The 16,460-nt window shown below is 37.4% G+C and overlaps 1 protein-coding gene across 1 annotated transcript in view; it reads right to left on the bottom strand.

The window, feature by feature from the left end:
- The window catches only part of PRKDC (protein kinase, DNA-activated, catalytic subunit), a 215,989-nt gene that overhangs the window by 123,018 nt on the left and 76,511 nt on the right, over window positions 1-16,460 (bottom strand). Inside the window, exons 26-30 of the mRNA XM_046641859.1 lie at window positions 13,956-14,063; window positions 11,338-11,564; window positions 5,684-5,778; window positions 3,837-3,936; window positions 2,546-2,679 (exon numbers count right to left, since the gene is read on the bottom strand). Coding sequence (XP_046497815.1) covers window positions 2,546-2,679; window positions 3,837-3,936; window positions 5,684-5,778; window positions 11,338-11,564; window positions 13,956-14,063 — 664 coding nt within the window. The remainder of the gene's footprint in view (window positions 1-2,545; window positions 2,680-3,836; window positions 3,937-5,683; window positions 5,779-11,337; window positions 11,565-13,955; window positions 14,064-16,460) is intronic.

Below are 16,460 nucleotides of genomic sequence, written 5' to 3' on the forward strand. Positions count from 1 at the left end.
AAAAGGTCAAGTCATTCTGACTCTAATGAAGTTAGTGAAGGATCTAAAACAGTAAATTTGTGATATATTAAGAAGAAGAAATCGTTTTTCTATTGTGTCAAAAAATACCTATCACAAGCTATATAAGTAAAAGAGTAGTATGTTTTCAGAGTTTGTTTTATAAAGAAATATTAAACATGCTACAATTTTCACTAAGAATGGACAAAGAAAACTATAATAATGAGTGAAAAATAATAAGATATTTAAATTCTGCATCAGACAGATATCAGCTAAGAGTGATAGAAGTGTAAGTATTGAAAGAAAGAAGTGTAAGTATTGAAAGAAGTACAGACGCCAGATCTAGAGGAAGAACAAAACAAGGGAAGATGAGTAAGAAGAGAGACAGGGCTGAGATGGTAGAAAATCACATTATTTCTCTCTTGCTCGCCTCCTCATGACTGTGGTGTTCTGTCACTCTGGCTTTCTGTCCAATATGTTCCCATTCACTGAGTCTCAGTACTCAGACGCCCCTGACATGTCATACGGACATTCCTGCACCTGTTGTTATGTCCCAACGATCTGGATGTTGATGTGCTCGGCACACCCACTGCATAGTACACTCCTTCAGGATCTAAAGATATGTCTAACACTGTCCCTTTAAAGCCAGTGAGGGTAATGATAAAGAAGAAAGAGAGAAGCAGATGTACTGTTGGAGGATGCAGAAGAGCTAAGTCAAGGAATGCTCATTAATTGTACACAAATTATATGTTGGTAGCAGGTAGAGCTCTGAGGTAGAGCTCTATTTATTTCATTGAAAATATATGAGGTCCTTAGTATAGGCAATTGAGAAGAAGAGCAATAGAAATGTCTGGGATCAGTCAAGTTGACATCATTGGAAATCTTTGTGTGGGCTACAGGAGAGCCCAGCCAGCCCTGGTAGTCTAGTGGTTAAGCTTCAGCACTCTTATCACAGCAGCCTGGGTTCGTTTCCCAGTCGGGGCACCACACCACCCATCTGTTGGGTGTCATACTGTGACAGCTGAGTGTTGCTGTGATGCTGAAAGCTATACCACCAGCATTTCAAGGGTCACCCATGGTGGGCAGGTTTCAGTGGAGCTTCAGACTAAAACGGACTAGGAAGAAGGACCTGGCCACCCACTTCCAAAAAAGGTGGTCGGGAACAGCAGTGGGCATTGCCTGATACAGCACTGGAAGGTGAGAGGATGGTGCAAAAAAGAGAGGGCAGGGTTCCGTTCTGCTGTAACACAGGGTTGCCAGGAGTCAGAACTGACTTCAAGGCACTAACAATAAAATAGGAGAGCCAGAGACCCAAATGTGAGGTACAGTACGCTAATAAGTAGTTCCACCTATGTAATGACTGGGCCTCAGCTTCTTTTAAAAATAAGGAAAACATACTTCACCCCTCTACCCCATCCACTCTTCACTGACTTTATCAGACTGTGGTAAGAATGACTTAACATATAAACAAACTTTGTTAACTAAAAACAGTAAACAATATAAAATACTAAGAAGGTTTTTCAAACAATTCTTTAAATTAAAAATACAAATATAAATTTCTACTATATACATAAAATTATAGTATATTAGATAACTATATACTATAGAAATATAAATTTATATAGTACATATAATATATAGTATGAATACAATTATGATATGTAGTATATAACATTATAATATATTCCATAGTATGACATAGAAGCCTTCTAAGTTTTAGCATTACATGGAGAAATTTTCACTTCTCGTTCCATGACGAAAAAACCCCAAAGTAGCACTCCATCCTCTTTTCTAAAGAGAACTGGCTCTCTCTCTCTCTCTCTCGTGATTTGTAGTACAATGTCACCTTCCTCACCCAGATGCACATGCCACAGCATGTCTTGGTTCTGGACCAGTGCACAGTGCACTTGACAGTGGGAGGCCTGGGCCTGAGTCTGTCCTGAGGCACAGCCTCCCCATGCCTAAGCTACCAAAGCTAGGTTAGACTTACTGCAGAAAGTAGAACAATACATTTATGTCTGAGAATCAAGTCTATAAGTACTAAATTTACTTCCTCTGTATCATTTGACTAACATCAAAATAGCATTTTTTTCTTTCCTTATTTATTAATCTTTAAGAAATGTACAGCCATAATTTATCGCTTGTCATACAAATGATCTGTAATGATTACTGAACATACTTTTTTTTTTTTTTGAGAAAGATCAGCCTGAGCTAACATCTGCCAATCCTCCTCTTTTTGCCAAGGAAGACTGGCCCTGAGCTAACATCCATGCCCACTTTCCTCTACTTTATATGGTGGATGCCTGCCACAGCATGGCTTGATGAGTGGTGCCTGGGATCTGACCAGCGGGCCCCCAGGCCACCAAAGCAGAACATGTGCACTTAACTGCTGTGCCACCAGGCCAGCCCCTGAACATACTTATTTTTTGTACTTATTAGACACATATTATTTGTTACTTCCATCTAAATAATGGAAGGATCACGTTTTCAATAAGTGCACATCTCTAAACTACTGGTAAAAGCAAAACCCACCATTTACAGAACATACCTGGCAATAAAGTAACAAATTTATAAAAGAGTTCTATGGATTTGTGTCGACATTCCGTCTGGGGTCTCCCACAATTGGCTAAAAGCCACTGGACCACATCCAATAAACACAGTGATGTCGCAGGTGGAAAGCCTCTATACGGAGAGAATAAAGTATATTTAATATACAGCCCAGTGTTTAGCATTTAGCTGACCCAAGAATCTAGAAATCGTAAACTCGATTTTGCCACACTGATACATGTAGAGATCTTACTAAAAGACATTCAATTTATTTTTAATATATTATCATTAGAATACAATCAAAATGTCACAGGTTAAATGGGTTCTGCTTACCTTCATTTTTTTTAAAGGGAAGATTAAAAGGTATTTCTTAAAAGAATAGCATCAAGTATTTTCATGTTCCCTTTTCAATGTACCTTAAAACAAAAGGGGGTTTAAGATCTACAGCAGTGTTTCTCAAATTGTGGTCCACGGACCAGCTGCATTAGTATTATCTGTAAATTTGGCAGAAATGTAAATTCTCAGCCCCACCCCAGACCTACTAAAACAGATTCTGAGGACAGGGCCCAGCAATCTGTGTTTTAACTAGACCTCCAGGTAATTCTAATGCATGCTCAAGTTTGAGAATCAGTGATAGAAAGCATAAGTTAATGGTAGAATTTGAAAGACTCAATTTTAAAACAGAGAAAATATTAATATCTAGTACATGGGCCAATGCTTCTGCACAGTGGTGGCCACCAGCAGACATCAGAGTCCCTCAGACACTCTGCACAGATCTGGAAGGGTTGATGCATGGCACACCCTATCCTGTCTGAGAACAAGACCTTGCTGGAATGGGGATGAGAGCAAAGACTGGAAACCACTGGTCAGTAAACCAGCCCTGGTTTTAAGCATCATCATTCCATAATTCTATAATTCTGTATCTGTCAAAATCCTACTATCTCAATATTTCAGTTCTTATACTGAAAATTCACTCCAAAATAGTTTGTATATATTAAAGTCAAATAATTCTACATTAAATTTGTATCCAAAATTAGTGCAGGTAAAACAAATGTCTCAGTTACAAAACTAATTTTCAAATTTTATCCACTATCCCAATCAAAATTAAACTTATACCTTTCAGACATAAAGCTTTTCAACATCTTTGGAAAACTGACTCTTCACACTTCCACACATTCCTTGTTTAGAAAATTAATTCTTTATACTTCCACACATTCCTCCCAGATTCTCCTTTATTAACTATTAGTTTTACGTTAGGATAAAAACAGGGAAAATGAAGCAATACCACCCACCGTGGCAAACGTCGTTTTTTTGCTTTGTTTAAAGAAACATGCTTCTTCTCAATGATAAGACTGAGATGATCAATGGCATCACAACATTGTTGAATTGTACCTGTTCTCAAGTACAAAAATATATTTCCAAAGAAGATATATAGTTGATTATTATTAATAAATTAGTAATATAGGTTTATTGGCCTAGTTTTTTAATTAAAAAGGCAATTTTATAGTAGAGTTAATATCTTTTCACCTCTCAGAAAATTTAAATAAATGACTTACATTGCATGTCCAAAACCAAAACAAAATCCATATTTAAGACTGCAAGATAGCATGGTGTACATATGTGTGCACAGTCACACACACAGCAATACCACACCTAATGAGAAACTGATCCACCAGCCCATCAACCAGCCAAAGAACAGCCTCACATAATGGATTTGAGCTGGAAGAGACTCTGAAGGTATCATGAAACCCACACACCAGGTCAGAGCCTGTGAATCTCAATTTAAGGCCTTTATTTAGGGAGTGTAAGTTCCTTGACCTCCTCTTCTTCTTATGCAGGTTAAACTATACTATAGGTTAAAAATACAGCCACTGTAGAGGGAGAACAGAAATAAAATAGTAAAACCAACCACAGATGTCTAGGGTAATTAAAGAACGGAGCCTTACACCACTTATTTTGACCTCTGTTACCAGGAAAAAGTGTTCTTTCTATGCTTTTTAAATATGGTGGTGATTTTTAAAAGAGTAAAGTTTCACTCATTGAGATAAATAAAGCAATCCTAAGCTATCTGACGGCAAGGACTAAATTTTAAGCATTTCTGCCCATAGCAGGCTATCAACACAAAGAAGAATAGAGCTCAACTTGTCTTTTAAAAAAAAGAAACAGAAACAAAATCTGGATAAGTAAAAGAGATGTTCTGCCACCACACAGCTCCGTGACCTAGATCAGTCACCTACATTCTCTGGCCCCCGTGCCCTGACTAGTATGGAGACTGAACAACGAGATTGCTAAGAAGTCTTCTAGTTCAAAAACTCTATCATGTTCCCAATAGCTTCTGGAAAGAATTTAATTTTAAAGACTATTATTTATCACTCTCTTAGCTACTTTAGCCCATTTCTAACTTAATATCTTTTTATTATTTCTTTAATTATGGTCAAAATAGCTTTATCACAATCTTGTAATGAGACCTATTTCCTACTTTCTAAATTGTCATTAGTGAGTTCAGAGACACTGATCACATCTCACTGGTTATTACGTCCAGCTTTCTTTGTGCAATCTGCACATTTTTTTTTTCTGCTTTATTTCCCCAAATCCCCCCAGTACATAGCTATATATCTTAGTTGCAGGTCCTTCTAGTTGTGGCATGTGGGATGCCACCTCAGCATTGCCTAACGAGCAGTGCCATGTCCCTGCCCAGGATCCGAACCGGCAAAACGCTGGGCCGCTACAGCGGAGCACGTGAACTTAACCACTTGGCCACGGGGCCGGCCCCTGTACATTTTCATATTTTCTGTCACGATAGTAACTGGCTGGCTTCATTAGAGCTACCATATAAAACTGTCCCACCTGCCCTGAGAAGGATCTCTGACCAGGGGTCACGTTCACTGGCCACCTGAGCCCAGGGAACACAGTGAGTCTTTGAGGAGGAGGACATGGAAGACTCTTTTACAAACTAAATTTGTGACACTGGAAGGGGATATTTCCCCTTCACATTTATCACCCTAAATGGGAGATGTGAGAAAAGAAAACACTACCTTATGAGAGAATTATCTGAGGCTTAACCCAAGTGGAAAAGCTCTTAAAGACTGGTAAGGAAAACAGAACTGTCATGCAAACAGAGAGCTTGGATAAGACCTACCTAAGGATTTCTCATCTGTATGTGCTAAGGCCAGACTTTCCATATACGTTACCAAGGCTTCAAACACAAACTGTTCTACCAGAGACTCTTCTTCCCTGTAAAATAAAACAACATTGAGCCTCATCTAAGAAAACAGTGAAGCAGAAACAAGGAAAAAAAGTAATGCTATTAAAGAAGACACACATTAATTAAATTTGCTTTTTAAAAAATGGCTCAAATGCTTTAAAACATAAAACAACCTAAAATACTTCTCAAAGAAGAAAATTTCCTCAAGAGCAGAGCAGAGACTACATAAACTGGAAGAGGCAACATGGGCTTTTTGTCTGTCAACAAGTAGTCTTCCTCTTCCACCTGTGGAACTGCTCATAGCACATGGAACCACAGAACCACTGTTCTGATCATACTTCCACACACCTTATTAAAATTAAACATAGGTGAAAAGAAGAGCTGATACCACATCCACATTCTTTTAAAATAAAGGAATTTTAAAAGTTCTCAAACTATCCAAAAATAAGTCAACACCAATAGTAAATGCTAAGACTTTTACAAGCCTATCCAGTACATGTGAATGATTAATTCAATCAACAATGTCTGTGGACCATCTATTGATAGTATAGAGTGAACTCTGGGTGGGCCAAGGGCAGAGGCCAGATCTCTCACTGGAAAAATCTGTTCCTTAATAACACAGGACAGTAAATGATTAAGTACAAAACGACAGGCACCAAGCCTCATAGCAATTCAAAGAAAACCAAGAGCTGGAGCTTCTAGTTGTGAGATGAAGTGCTGGGTCACTGCCCAACCCCTGGGAAGGAGCACTTTCCCAGAACAAACAGAACTGGAGTGAGGTGTTGGAGGATAGGGAGGACTGCAAGCAAGAACTGCAAACTCGTGTTTGCCTTAGCAGGAATATTATCCTAATTTTTTTTTTTTTAATTTGAATCCCAGTAGGGACAGGGCCTCTCAGGGTTCCACAAGCTCCACACCTCTCCCAGTGCTGCACCCCCCAGATCTCATACTGAAAATAAAAGATATTACCAATAAATGTATGGTGTGAACAGTAAGGGAGGCAAGGCAAAAAACACAGTGTCAGCAAGAAAATTGGCAAAGCTAGAAGAAAAGGTTCATTTGAAAGAGTAACTTCTGATAAGACTGCAAAAGTTGGAGTTTTAAATGTAGAGATCTTGGAAGGCCAGGCTAAGTATAACAGTTTTCATCTTAGGTGCCAAAACCAATTAAAGTAGCTAAGTAGAGAAATGACATGACAAAATGATACTCTAAAACTGTGCTCTCCAAAGAAAGGTGTGCAAAACAGTTCATTAGGATGCAGAAAGGAAACATTAAAACTTGGATTTATATTATCCAACACTCAGGATCTCAAGAAGTTCATCTTCCATGCACTTTTTCTCAAAAAGCCACTTGGAATGTGGTCCAACAAATGATAGTATTCAAGAAGGAAGATGAGAGGAAAAGGAAATAGAAGAGCAAGCACAGGAAAGAAGTAAAAGGAAAGTCTGAGAGGAGTGTCGAAGAGACCCAGAAACGGCAGGCAAGCAGGGACAGCTGTTTCCACAAGGATGCAACAGTATGGGCTTCCAAACTACACAGAAGACCCAGGTTAGCCGGGTCCAAATTCCTCTTAACCTGGCCTACCATGACCATGTGCTTGAAGTTCTTCTCCTGTCCATGTTCAGCCTGGACCACCTGACAGTGTTCATTTATCCCACAAGAAGATTTTGTTTGTCCTGCTCCTGTTAGATGGAGGTACGTCACTGGGAAGCACAAGGAAAAATTAAACGGCAGTCCACACCCTCTGACAACGTTTCTCCCAGATGTCAGTTGCTGGTCTACTTCACACGATTTCTGAAGAGCTCTGCTTCCCAGGACTAAGGATGGACCCTGTCAATCCAATTCCTTGGACTGGGCTCCTGTAGTCTCTCAGGGAAGGTGAAGCCAGTCTCCATTCAGCAGATTCTCCCAGAATCCTTCACCTGAGAGTGAAAACACTGACCCATCCTCACAGAGCCATGTCTACGCTTACCATCCACTTTCCAAAATGCAAGAGTACACCGTTTAGGGTGTACACATAGATAATGAAACAAAAGAGAAGAGCAAAAGAACAAGTAACATAAATGTCAGGAGAAGGATTAACAGGGCAAAGGAGGTTCTAAAATATAACCTAGGTGGGAAGTATGCAGCAACTTGTCTTATTATTATTCTACAAACTTTACACGTTTTTTGTGTGTTTTCTTTTAGTTAAGTATAATTGACATTTAACATACATTAGTTTCGGTGTGCAACATAACGATTTGATATTTGTATATATCATGAAATGAGCACCTCAATTAACTCCAGTTAATATTCATCACCATACAAAGTTACACATTTTTTTTCTTGTGATAAGAACTTTTAATATCTATCCTCTTGGCAACTTTCAAAAATGCAATACAGTATTATTGACTGCAGTTGCCATGCGGTACCTTACTTCTCCATGTCTTATTTATTTTCTAACTGGAAGTTTGTACCTTTTGACTTCCTTCACCCACTTCACCCACCCTCCCGCCCCTCATCTCTGGCAACCACTGATCTAAGAGCTTAAGTTTTTTTTAGATTCCACATATAAATTAGATCATATGGTATTTGTCTTTCTCTGTCTGACTTATTTAACTTAGTATAATGCCCTCAAGGTCCATCCATGTTGTTGCAAATGGTAAGATTTCATTCTTTTTTATGGCTGAATAATATTTCATTATATATTTACTTTTACACAACACATCTTCTTTATCCAGTCATCCATTGATGGACACTCAGGTTGTTTCCATGTCTTGGCTATTGTAAATAATGCTGCAATGAACATGGGGGTGCAGATGTCTTTTCAAGTTAGTGTTTTTGTTTCCTTCAGATAAATACTCAGAAGTAGAATTGCTGGATCATGATACTTTATTTATAATCTTTTGAGGAACCTCCATACTGTTTTCCATGGTGGCTGCACCCATTTACATCCCACCAATGGAGTACAAGGGTTTCCTTTTCTCCACATCCTCACAACACTTATCTTTTGCCTTTTTATAACAGCCATTCTAACAGGTGTGAGATTATAGCTCACTGTTGTTTGGATTTGCATTTCCCTGATGATTAGTGATGTTGAGCATCTTTTCATGTGCCTGTTGGTCCATTTGTATGTCTTCTTTGGAAAAATGTCTATTCAGTTCATCTGCTCATTTTTTAATGAAGACTTTTTGTTTTTCGCTGACTTGCATGTGCTTTTTGTATTTTGGATATTAATCCTTTATCAGATACATAATTTGCAAATATTTCCTCCCATTCCTTAGGCTGCCTTTTCATTTTGCTGATGGTTTCCTTTGCTGTGCAGAAGCTTTTTTTAGTTTGATGTAGTCCCACTTGTTCATTTTTGCTTCTGTTTCCCTGGCTTTTGGAGTTAGTGCCAAAAAATCATCACCAAGACTGATGCCAAGTAGCTTACCGTCTATGTTTTCTTCTAGTAGTTTTACAGTTTCAGGTCTTACATTCAAGTCTTTAATCCATTTTGAGTTAAGTTTTGTATATGGTGTAAGAGAGAAGTCTAGTTTCATTCTTTAGCATGTGGCTGTCCAGTTTCCCCAACACCATTTATTGAAGATATTATCCTTTCCCCATTGTATATTCTTGGTTTCTTTGTCATAAATTAATTGACCATATATGTCTCGTTTTATTTCTGGGCTCTCTATTCTGTTCCACCAATCTATGCATCTGTTTTTATGCCAATATCATACCGTTTTAATTACTATAGCTTTGTAATATAGTTTGAAATCAGGAAGCAAGATACCTCCAGCTTTGTTCTTCTTTCTCAAGATTGTTTTGGCCATTTGGGGCCTTCCATGGTTCGATACAAATTTTAAGATTCTTTGTTCTATTTCCGTGAAACATGCTATTGGACTTTTGATAGGTAGTGCATTGAATCTGTAGATTGCTTCAGGTAACACGGACATTTTAACAACGTTAATTATTCCAATTCAAAAGCACAGAATATCTTTCCATTTATTTGCATCTTCTTCCAACGTCTTACAGTTTTCATGTACAGGTGTTTCACCTCCTTAGTTAAATTTATTCCTAGATATTTTCTTCTTTATGATACAATTGTAAATGGGATTGTTTTCTTAACTTCTCTTTCAGACAGTTTGTTATTACCATATAGAAATACAACAGATTTTGTATATTGATTTTGTATCTTGCAACTTTATTGAATTCACTGATTACTTCTAACAGTTTTTAGGTAGAGTCTTTAGGGTTTTCTAGGAAACCCTATTTATAAGGTTTTCTACATATAGTTTTCCTATATATATATAAAAAACCCTATCATGTCATCTACAAATAGTGACAGTTTTACACATTTTAAAACTCTCTCTTTTAAAACAGTCGTTTTAAAAACAAATAGGTTTCATAATTTAAAAAGCTAAAAACAAATACCGTAGTGGCTTCAAACTGCAGTCAATTTTCATACGAACATGCAAATGCACACACAGATTCCTATCTATCCATCCATCATCCATCACCCATCTATCTATCACCTAGCTAGCTAGCTAGCTAGCTAGCTATCAGCTATCTTATCTTTATAATTGCTCCCCTCATATCTATCCCAACTGCCATTTCCTGAGAAACTATTCTAACCAAACGAGGTCAGGTTCCTCATTATAAGATTCCTTAGTAATCAGGTATCACTACTGAAAGCACTAATTTCAGCTATAAATTTTATATTTATCTATATGACTAATTAATGCTTATCTCTCTTTCTTAAATGCAACCCTCATGAAGGGCTATATCTTTCTATTTCTGGCATTTGGCAGTGCCTGGCATATAATATTCTTAATAAGTAATGCTAACTTAATAATAAAAAAAAAAAAACGAACAAACACCACTACATCCTTAGGTCAGGGATGAATTATCTCTTTCTTGGACTTTTGAAACAGCCCCTTTGCTGGCGTCCTGGTCCTCAGTCTTGACCCCTTCAGATCTACTTTCCATATGGAAAGCTATTGGAAGGTCAATTTTAGGGGGAAATCTAACCATTCTGCTCCCTGCTCCCACTACTCCAGGGACTCGTTGTCACTAGAGGTGACCTACATTTCTTAACTCAACAGACAAAGGCTCCTGACTAGTCTCACTATGCTCTCTTCCAAACCTAAAACTCCACAGTCAAGGAATATAAAATGTCTTTATCTCCTTATATACCATGCTATTTCTTATCTCTATCCTACCTCTTTGATCTGAGATGCTTTGGCTGATCTCCATTAGTCCTTTTAGTTTCAGCTCAAGTATACATGTTATAGGAAGCCTTCCCTACCCTACTCAAACTAGGTTACATACTCTTCTGTGCTCCAAAAGACACTGTATTATGTCTTCTGTTGCATTTACAAGACTGCTGTGGTATTATGTTTGTAAGTATTTCTCAGAAGTTTCTGAGCTTCTTGCATTTCTTGAAAACTGCACACTTTAATTCATTTTTTAATGCCCAGAAAATAGTACAACATCCAGCACATAATTACCAATGCTTGATCTAAGAATACATGGATACATAAACACCAAGTCACTTTTCAAAATGACTACTAAAAATTTAAAGAAATTCTTTTACCCTCGCCCCTACCATGTTGCTTACTTACCTGAATTCCCTGTAGATATTATTAAAAGCAAGTGATGCTCCCAGCCTCTTGAAGGCATTCGGATGAAGTGCAAAGCTATACAGTCGCTTGAAAAGCGATTTGGTATTTACTGGACTTTTTTCCTGCTGCTGTGGTGTCGTCTGCTTAATGGACCATTTAAGGAATTCTTGAATACACTGACCACAAAAATCTCTCAAAGTACTGTCAACAGGGTCCACAATTCCATCCTGAAACAAAGCATAAAATGACAACTGAATACCCTGGTCTGCTTCTGAGCCTAACCAGAGTACGCCATGAAAATTAATTTAGAGCACCATTCAAGAAAAAAAAACAATAATAAAACCAATCTGATTGTCTAGAACCTAGACTCTAATAACAATTTCCTTTTGACATAATGAAAGCACTTTCTTTTCAACAAATTAAAAAACTAAAAAAAAAACTATAAAAAAAAGAGAGAGACTATTTTAATTAACAACAAAGTAGTCTTTCCTTTCCCTGAAGAAACACAATAGCTACATCCTAAGAATTTTTGTTGTTGACTTCACCTCCTAACAGTATCTGAAATGCTTTATTTATTGAGGTTAATGAGAATAAGACCCTTGAAAATTCCAAGGAAATCGTACTGCTACACAGAGAAAAATCATATGTAGATGTGGTTCTGAACATACACCTTTCTGTAAGAGGAGTCTCTATAAAGGCAGTCACTAAGCACCTGAAGTAAACAGCTAAGGGAATTTGAGTGCTTTTGTGTCCCTTTAGACATTATTCCGTCCTCTTAGATCTGTATAAAAAAAGTTTAACTGGAAATAGTACACTGAACACTGAAATAAGGGAGTTCCTTCTGCCTAACATTTGCAGTTATTTGCTACATGCAAAATCTTTGATTACAGTTGTAATCAGAATTCAAGAAGGTAATAAATCGTGGAAATGTAAAGAGGTGGTACTCATTGCTTTTCAGAGCAGAGATAAATAACGTGTGTGTTAACACTAGGGAATCAGCACTTCTTTTTGGGAAACTGATGGCCACTCTCACTTGAGTGCTCTACAAACTTCACCTTTCCTCCTCTCCCTTTTCTTTCCTTAACTCTCTCATTTTACGTTATCATCTTACTCAATTTCTTTCTAAAGCTCTTCCTTACACTACCTTCAAGGATCAAAAGGAGAAAAGAAACAGCTAAGATAGAAACTTCAGAACAGAAACATGAGAATAAATCCATCTGAATGCAAATAAGCCACAAATTAAATTTAATTAAATGTATTTACTATGGGCAGGATTCACTGGTAGACACTTCAGGGAATTAAACCACAGATATGTCACCATCTTAATTAAAAATGTTCAGTAACTCCCACTGCCCACAATGTGGAATCCACTGAGGGTAACTCTTGACAGTGAATGGAGGGCTCTTCATAATTAATACACAACAGGACAGTCCTGGCAAAGCGGAACACACAGCCACTCTGCGTGCCGTGTTCTGCTATCCTGCCCTAACACACATTCTCAGCCCTGGCTCACACAACACTCCCATGCAAGCAAAACTCCAAACAGACCAAATTCTTCACAAACACACCAAGCACCTGATGCCTTTATTTCCTCTGCCTGGAAAAGATATTTGCAAAACACATGGAATTAAAGGACATTTGTTTGGACAAATTTGCGAAGTGTTGAACTCGGGTCTCTGATTCCAAAGTCAGTATATGACAAAAGAAAATTATAGCCTGAAATAGGAAGTAAAATCAAATAAGATGACATTTAAAGGGATCAAATGTAATGTTATCTGCAGAAGTTGAGAAAATTATAATAAAGTGTCAAAAGACACTAAGGCTTTAGCGAACCTCATTTATTCTGCCCTCAGTGAACCAGTGACCAAATCCTAACGATTCTACCTCCACAGTCTCAGGATAGTTCTATGAAAATGGTGAGCTACTGTTTCTAGGGTCCTTTCATTGTTGAATCTGAATGCAGGAGAAAACTGGATAAGCTCAAAAAATTCCTTTTACTTTCAAGTTAACTATCGTACTTTAGATATTAAAAAAACAAAAAAAAGAGGATACTGCAACTCTGATAAAAGTTCAAGGAGATTCTTATTCATTCCTTCCTCCCTCAACACACACACACAGAGCCTTAATGTGAATATTTGCTTGCAGATGTTTAAAAGTATCACTTAAGTAAATAAATATGGCATCCTGATCAATAAAATACCACTTCACCAATTCTCTAAAACAAAAGAAAAAGACAGTATGATCTAGCTAGATGCTACACTTTGATTCTTGATAGGTAATTTTTTTTTTTTTTTTGAGGAAGATTAGCCCTGAGCTAACATCTGCTGCCAATCCTCCTCTTTATGCTGAGGAAGACTGGCCCTGAGCTAACATCCATGCCCATCTTCCTCTGCTTTATATATGGGAATCCCACCACAGCATGGCTTTTGCCAAGTGGTGCCATGTCTGCACCGGGGATCTGAACCAGTGAACCCTGGGCCGCCGAGAAGGGGAACATGTGAACTTAACTGCTGTGCCAGCGGGCCGGTCCCGATAGGTAACTTTTCTTAAAGTTCTAAATATAGATCAACTATAACTAGTCAATGGGAACAGCAGGAAAAGAATCAACCATTACTCACCAATATCGTTTCTAGTAAGGCGACAGTGTCCTGACTTTCAAATTTCTTGTTGTTAGTGAACCAGTGAATCAGTTGCATAACTAGTGGCTCATACAGTTGCCTTGTCACCTGATGACAAAATACGATTAAAGTTTACTATTCTCATGTTAAAGTCATTTTATATTGGAAAGAGTTCCAATGGCAGGGGCAGAATTAAGTGATAATACTACTATGGTTTTATTAGTTTTCTTTTCTAGTTAAATTCTATGATGAACATGTTCTTTCTAACTACTCCTCTCCTTCCTCAAAGTCCAGCAAATAAAAAATATGCATACTAAAACTCACAGTTCCTCTAATTAGGATGACAATTTCGGGTAGATACTATTGGTTTTTTAATATTTATTGTTATTAATTGGATCTTGAGCACGCACATGATGTATTCTGGATCAGAGACTATCATTATTCAATTAAAAAGCAAATAATGACCATGTGGTACCTTACACCCTGATTCACACCCTTTCAGTAAAAAAACAAAAGCCAGATCAATGCCCTACGCATGCAAACTTTGAAGCCTGCATCATAGGAGAAGATATACCAGAGAAACAGGTGGCTGCCAAAAGGAGGAAGAAAAATCTTGACGCCTTGAAGATGGGATGGAAAGGATCCTGAGTTCTCACCCTAACCTTCTAGAACTCCAAGGGCCAGACAGCCCTGTGGTCTCTGGCTATTACAACCCCCTCCCAGGCCTAGGCTCCTCCCTCCTGAAAGGAAATACCCAAGGAGACAGTGTTTATCGTCCTGGAACCTGGGAGCTTAACCTTGTGGCCTAGTCTGGTGTGATTTATGATCATCTTGGGGAGATAAGTTTTATTATCCTTTCGGATCAGAGCAATTACCTAGACAAACGGTTACAGATCTAATCCGCAATATATATGAAGAGTAAAATGTTTGTAGTGAAAGTGAAGGTAAACATTCCCTATCTTTATATCTTATACATTTCTGTGTCTCACAGGTAGGGCTCCTACAGGAGCACTGAGAAATCCAGGGTAGCTTTATTTCCCAACTGATACGGAGCTCAATAATAAAGCACTCTGTTATGTATACCACCTCAAAAACCAAATGTCTCACAACTCAAAGCAAACAACACAGAGTCCTCTTACACTTGGATATTTTTCTCCAAAAGAATATCGTTCTAACTGTTAAAGCAATTCTTAAGATTAACCAAAATAAAAGGGTCTTACCTTTCAGTTTGGAAGTTTAAACTAGTCTTAAAGCATCACTTTTTTTAAAAAAAGAATTATACTGTTTTATTTTTAGTATGTAAGTTATAGATATGTGTGTATACATACACGCATCCCTTATAGAAATTGCAGGAAATCTAGAAAATCATCTACCTACAATCCTACATCCCAAGGGTAACCACTGTTAACATTCAAAATCAGTTAACTTTCCAAATACTTTATTTATACACATTTAAATGTATATATACATATGTGTAAAAATAAATACACATTTTTGTAATGACTTTTCCTGTTAATTTTGATTATTTTCCATATAAATATAAGTTATATCATTATTTTTATTAGCTACCTGCTATCTCATGTATGGATATACCATGATCCAGTTACCTAAATCCTGTTGTGAGAAATGCAAGTATTTCTAATTTATGACTAATATAAAGAAATCACAAGAAAAGTCTTATACACACTACTCTGAGCAACATCTCTACTAAGGATACTGCTGGACAAGGGCTGCAGGTCACCAAGCCTTTTGCTCTGCCCGCAGACAGCCTATGTCAATCCATACTTCCATCAGCCATGACTCGCAGGGCGCTATCCCTACACGCTTCGCAATACCAACATTGTCAATTTTTTAAATATTTGACAATAGCTGCAAACAATATCATTTTAATTTGAATTTCCTTGCTTTCTAAAAAGGTTGACTGTTTAAAAATATATTTCATTGACTGTATACATTTCTTCATTTATAAACTGCCTATTTTTGTTCTTTATCCATTTGCACATTTTTAGATCTTATACCTTCAATAGAAAGTTGCAAAAAATGCTTTGCCACGTTTGTATATGTTAAAATTGTGGGTTTTGTGCCATTCAGTGGTTTTAAATACTCATAAAGTCATAAGCATCAATACATTCATGTTTTCCTACCCTCAATATCTTAGAGGAAAAATCTCCTTTTCTATGCAAACATTATGGAAAGACATGGGAGGAGGCCTATAATATAATAATCACAAAATACATCTAAGTAGCAGAAATCACATTTTGTATATAAAAGAAAGTGTTTTTGAATGCTGTAATCCTACTTTAATAAATAAAACAAAATATACATGCACATTTGTAAAAATGTGTTTTTACAAAGAACTGGGAATCTATTCACCAAGCTTTCTGCAGAGGATAAAGCAGCTTTTCCTGGGGAATGAGAACAGGAAAGGGACGAGGACGTGAAGGTTCCTCTTAGCTTCACAGGTTTCTAGATTAGTTAATGTTTTTATCAATGAAAAAGACTCCC

Source organism: Equus quagga, chromosome 16 (assembly GCF_021613505.1).
Source record: "Equus quagga isolate Etosha38 chromosome 16, UCLA_HA_Equagga_1.0, whole genome shotgun sequence".
Taxonomy (NCBI): Eukaryota; Metazoa; Chordata; class Mammalia; order Perissodactyla; family Equidae; genus Equus; species Equus quagga.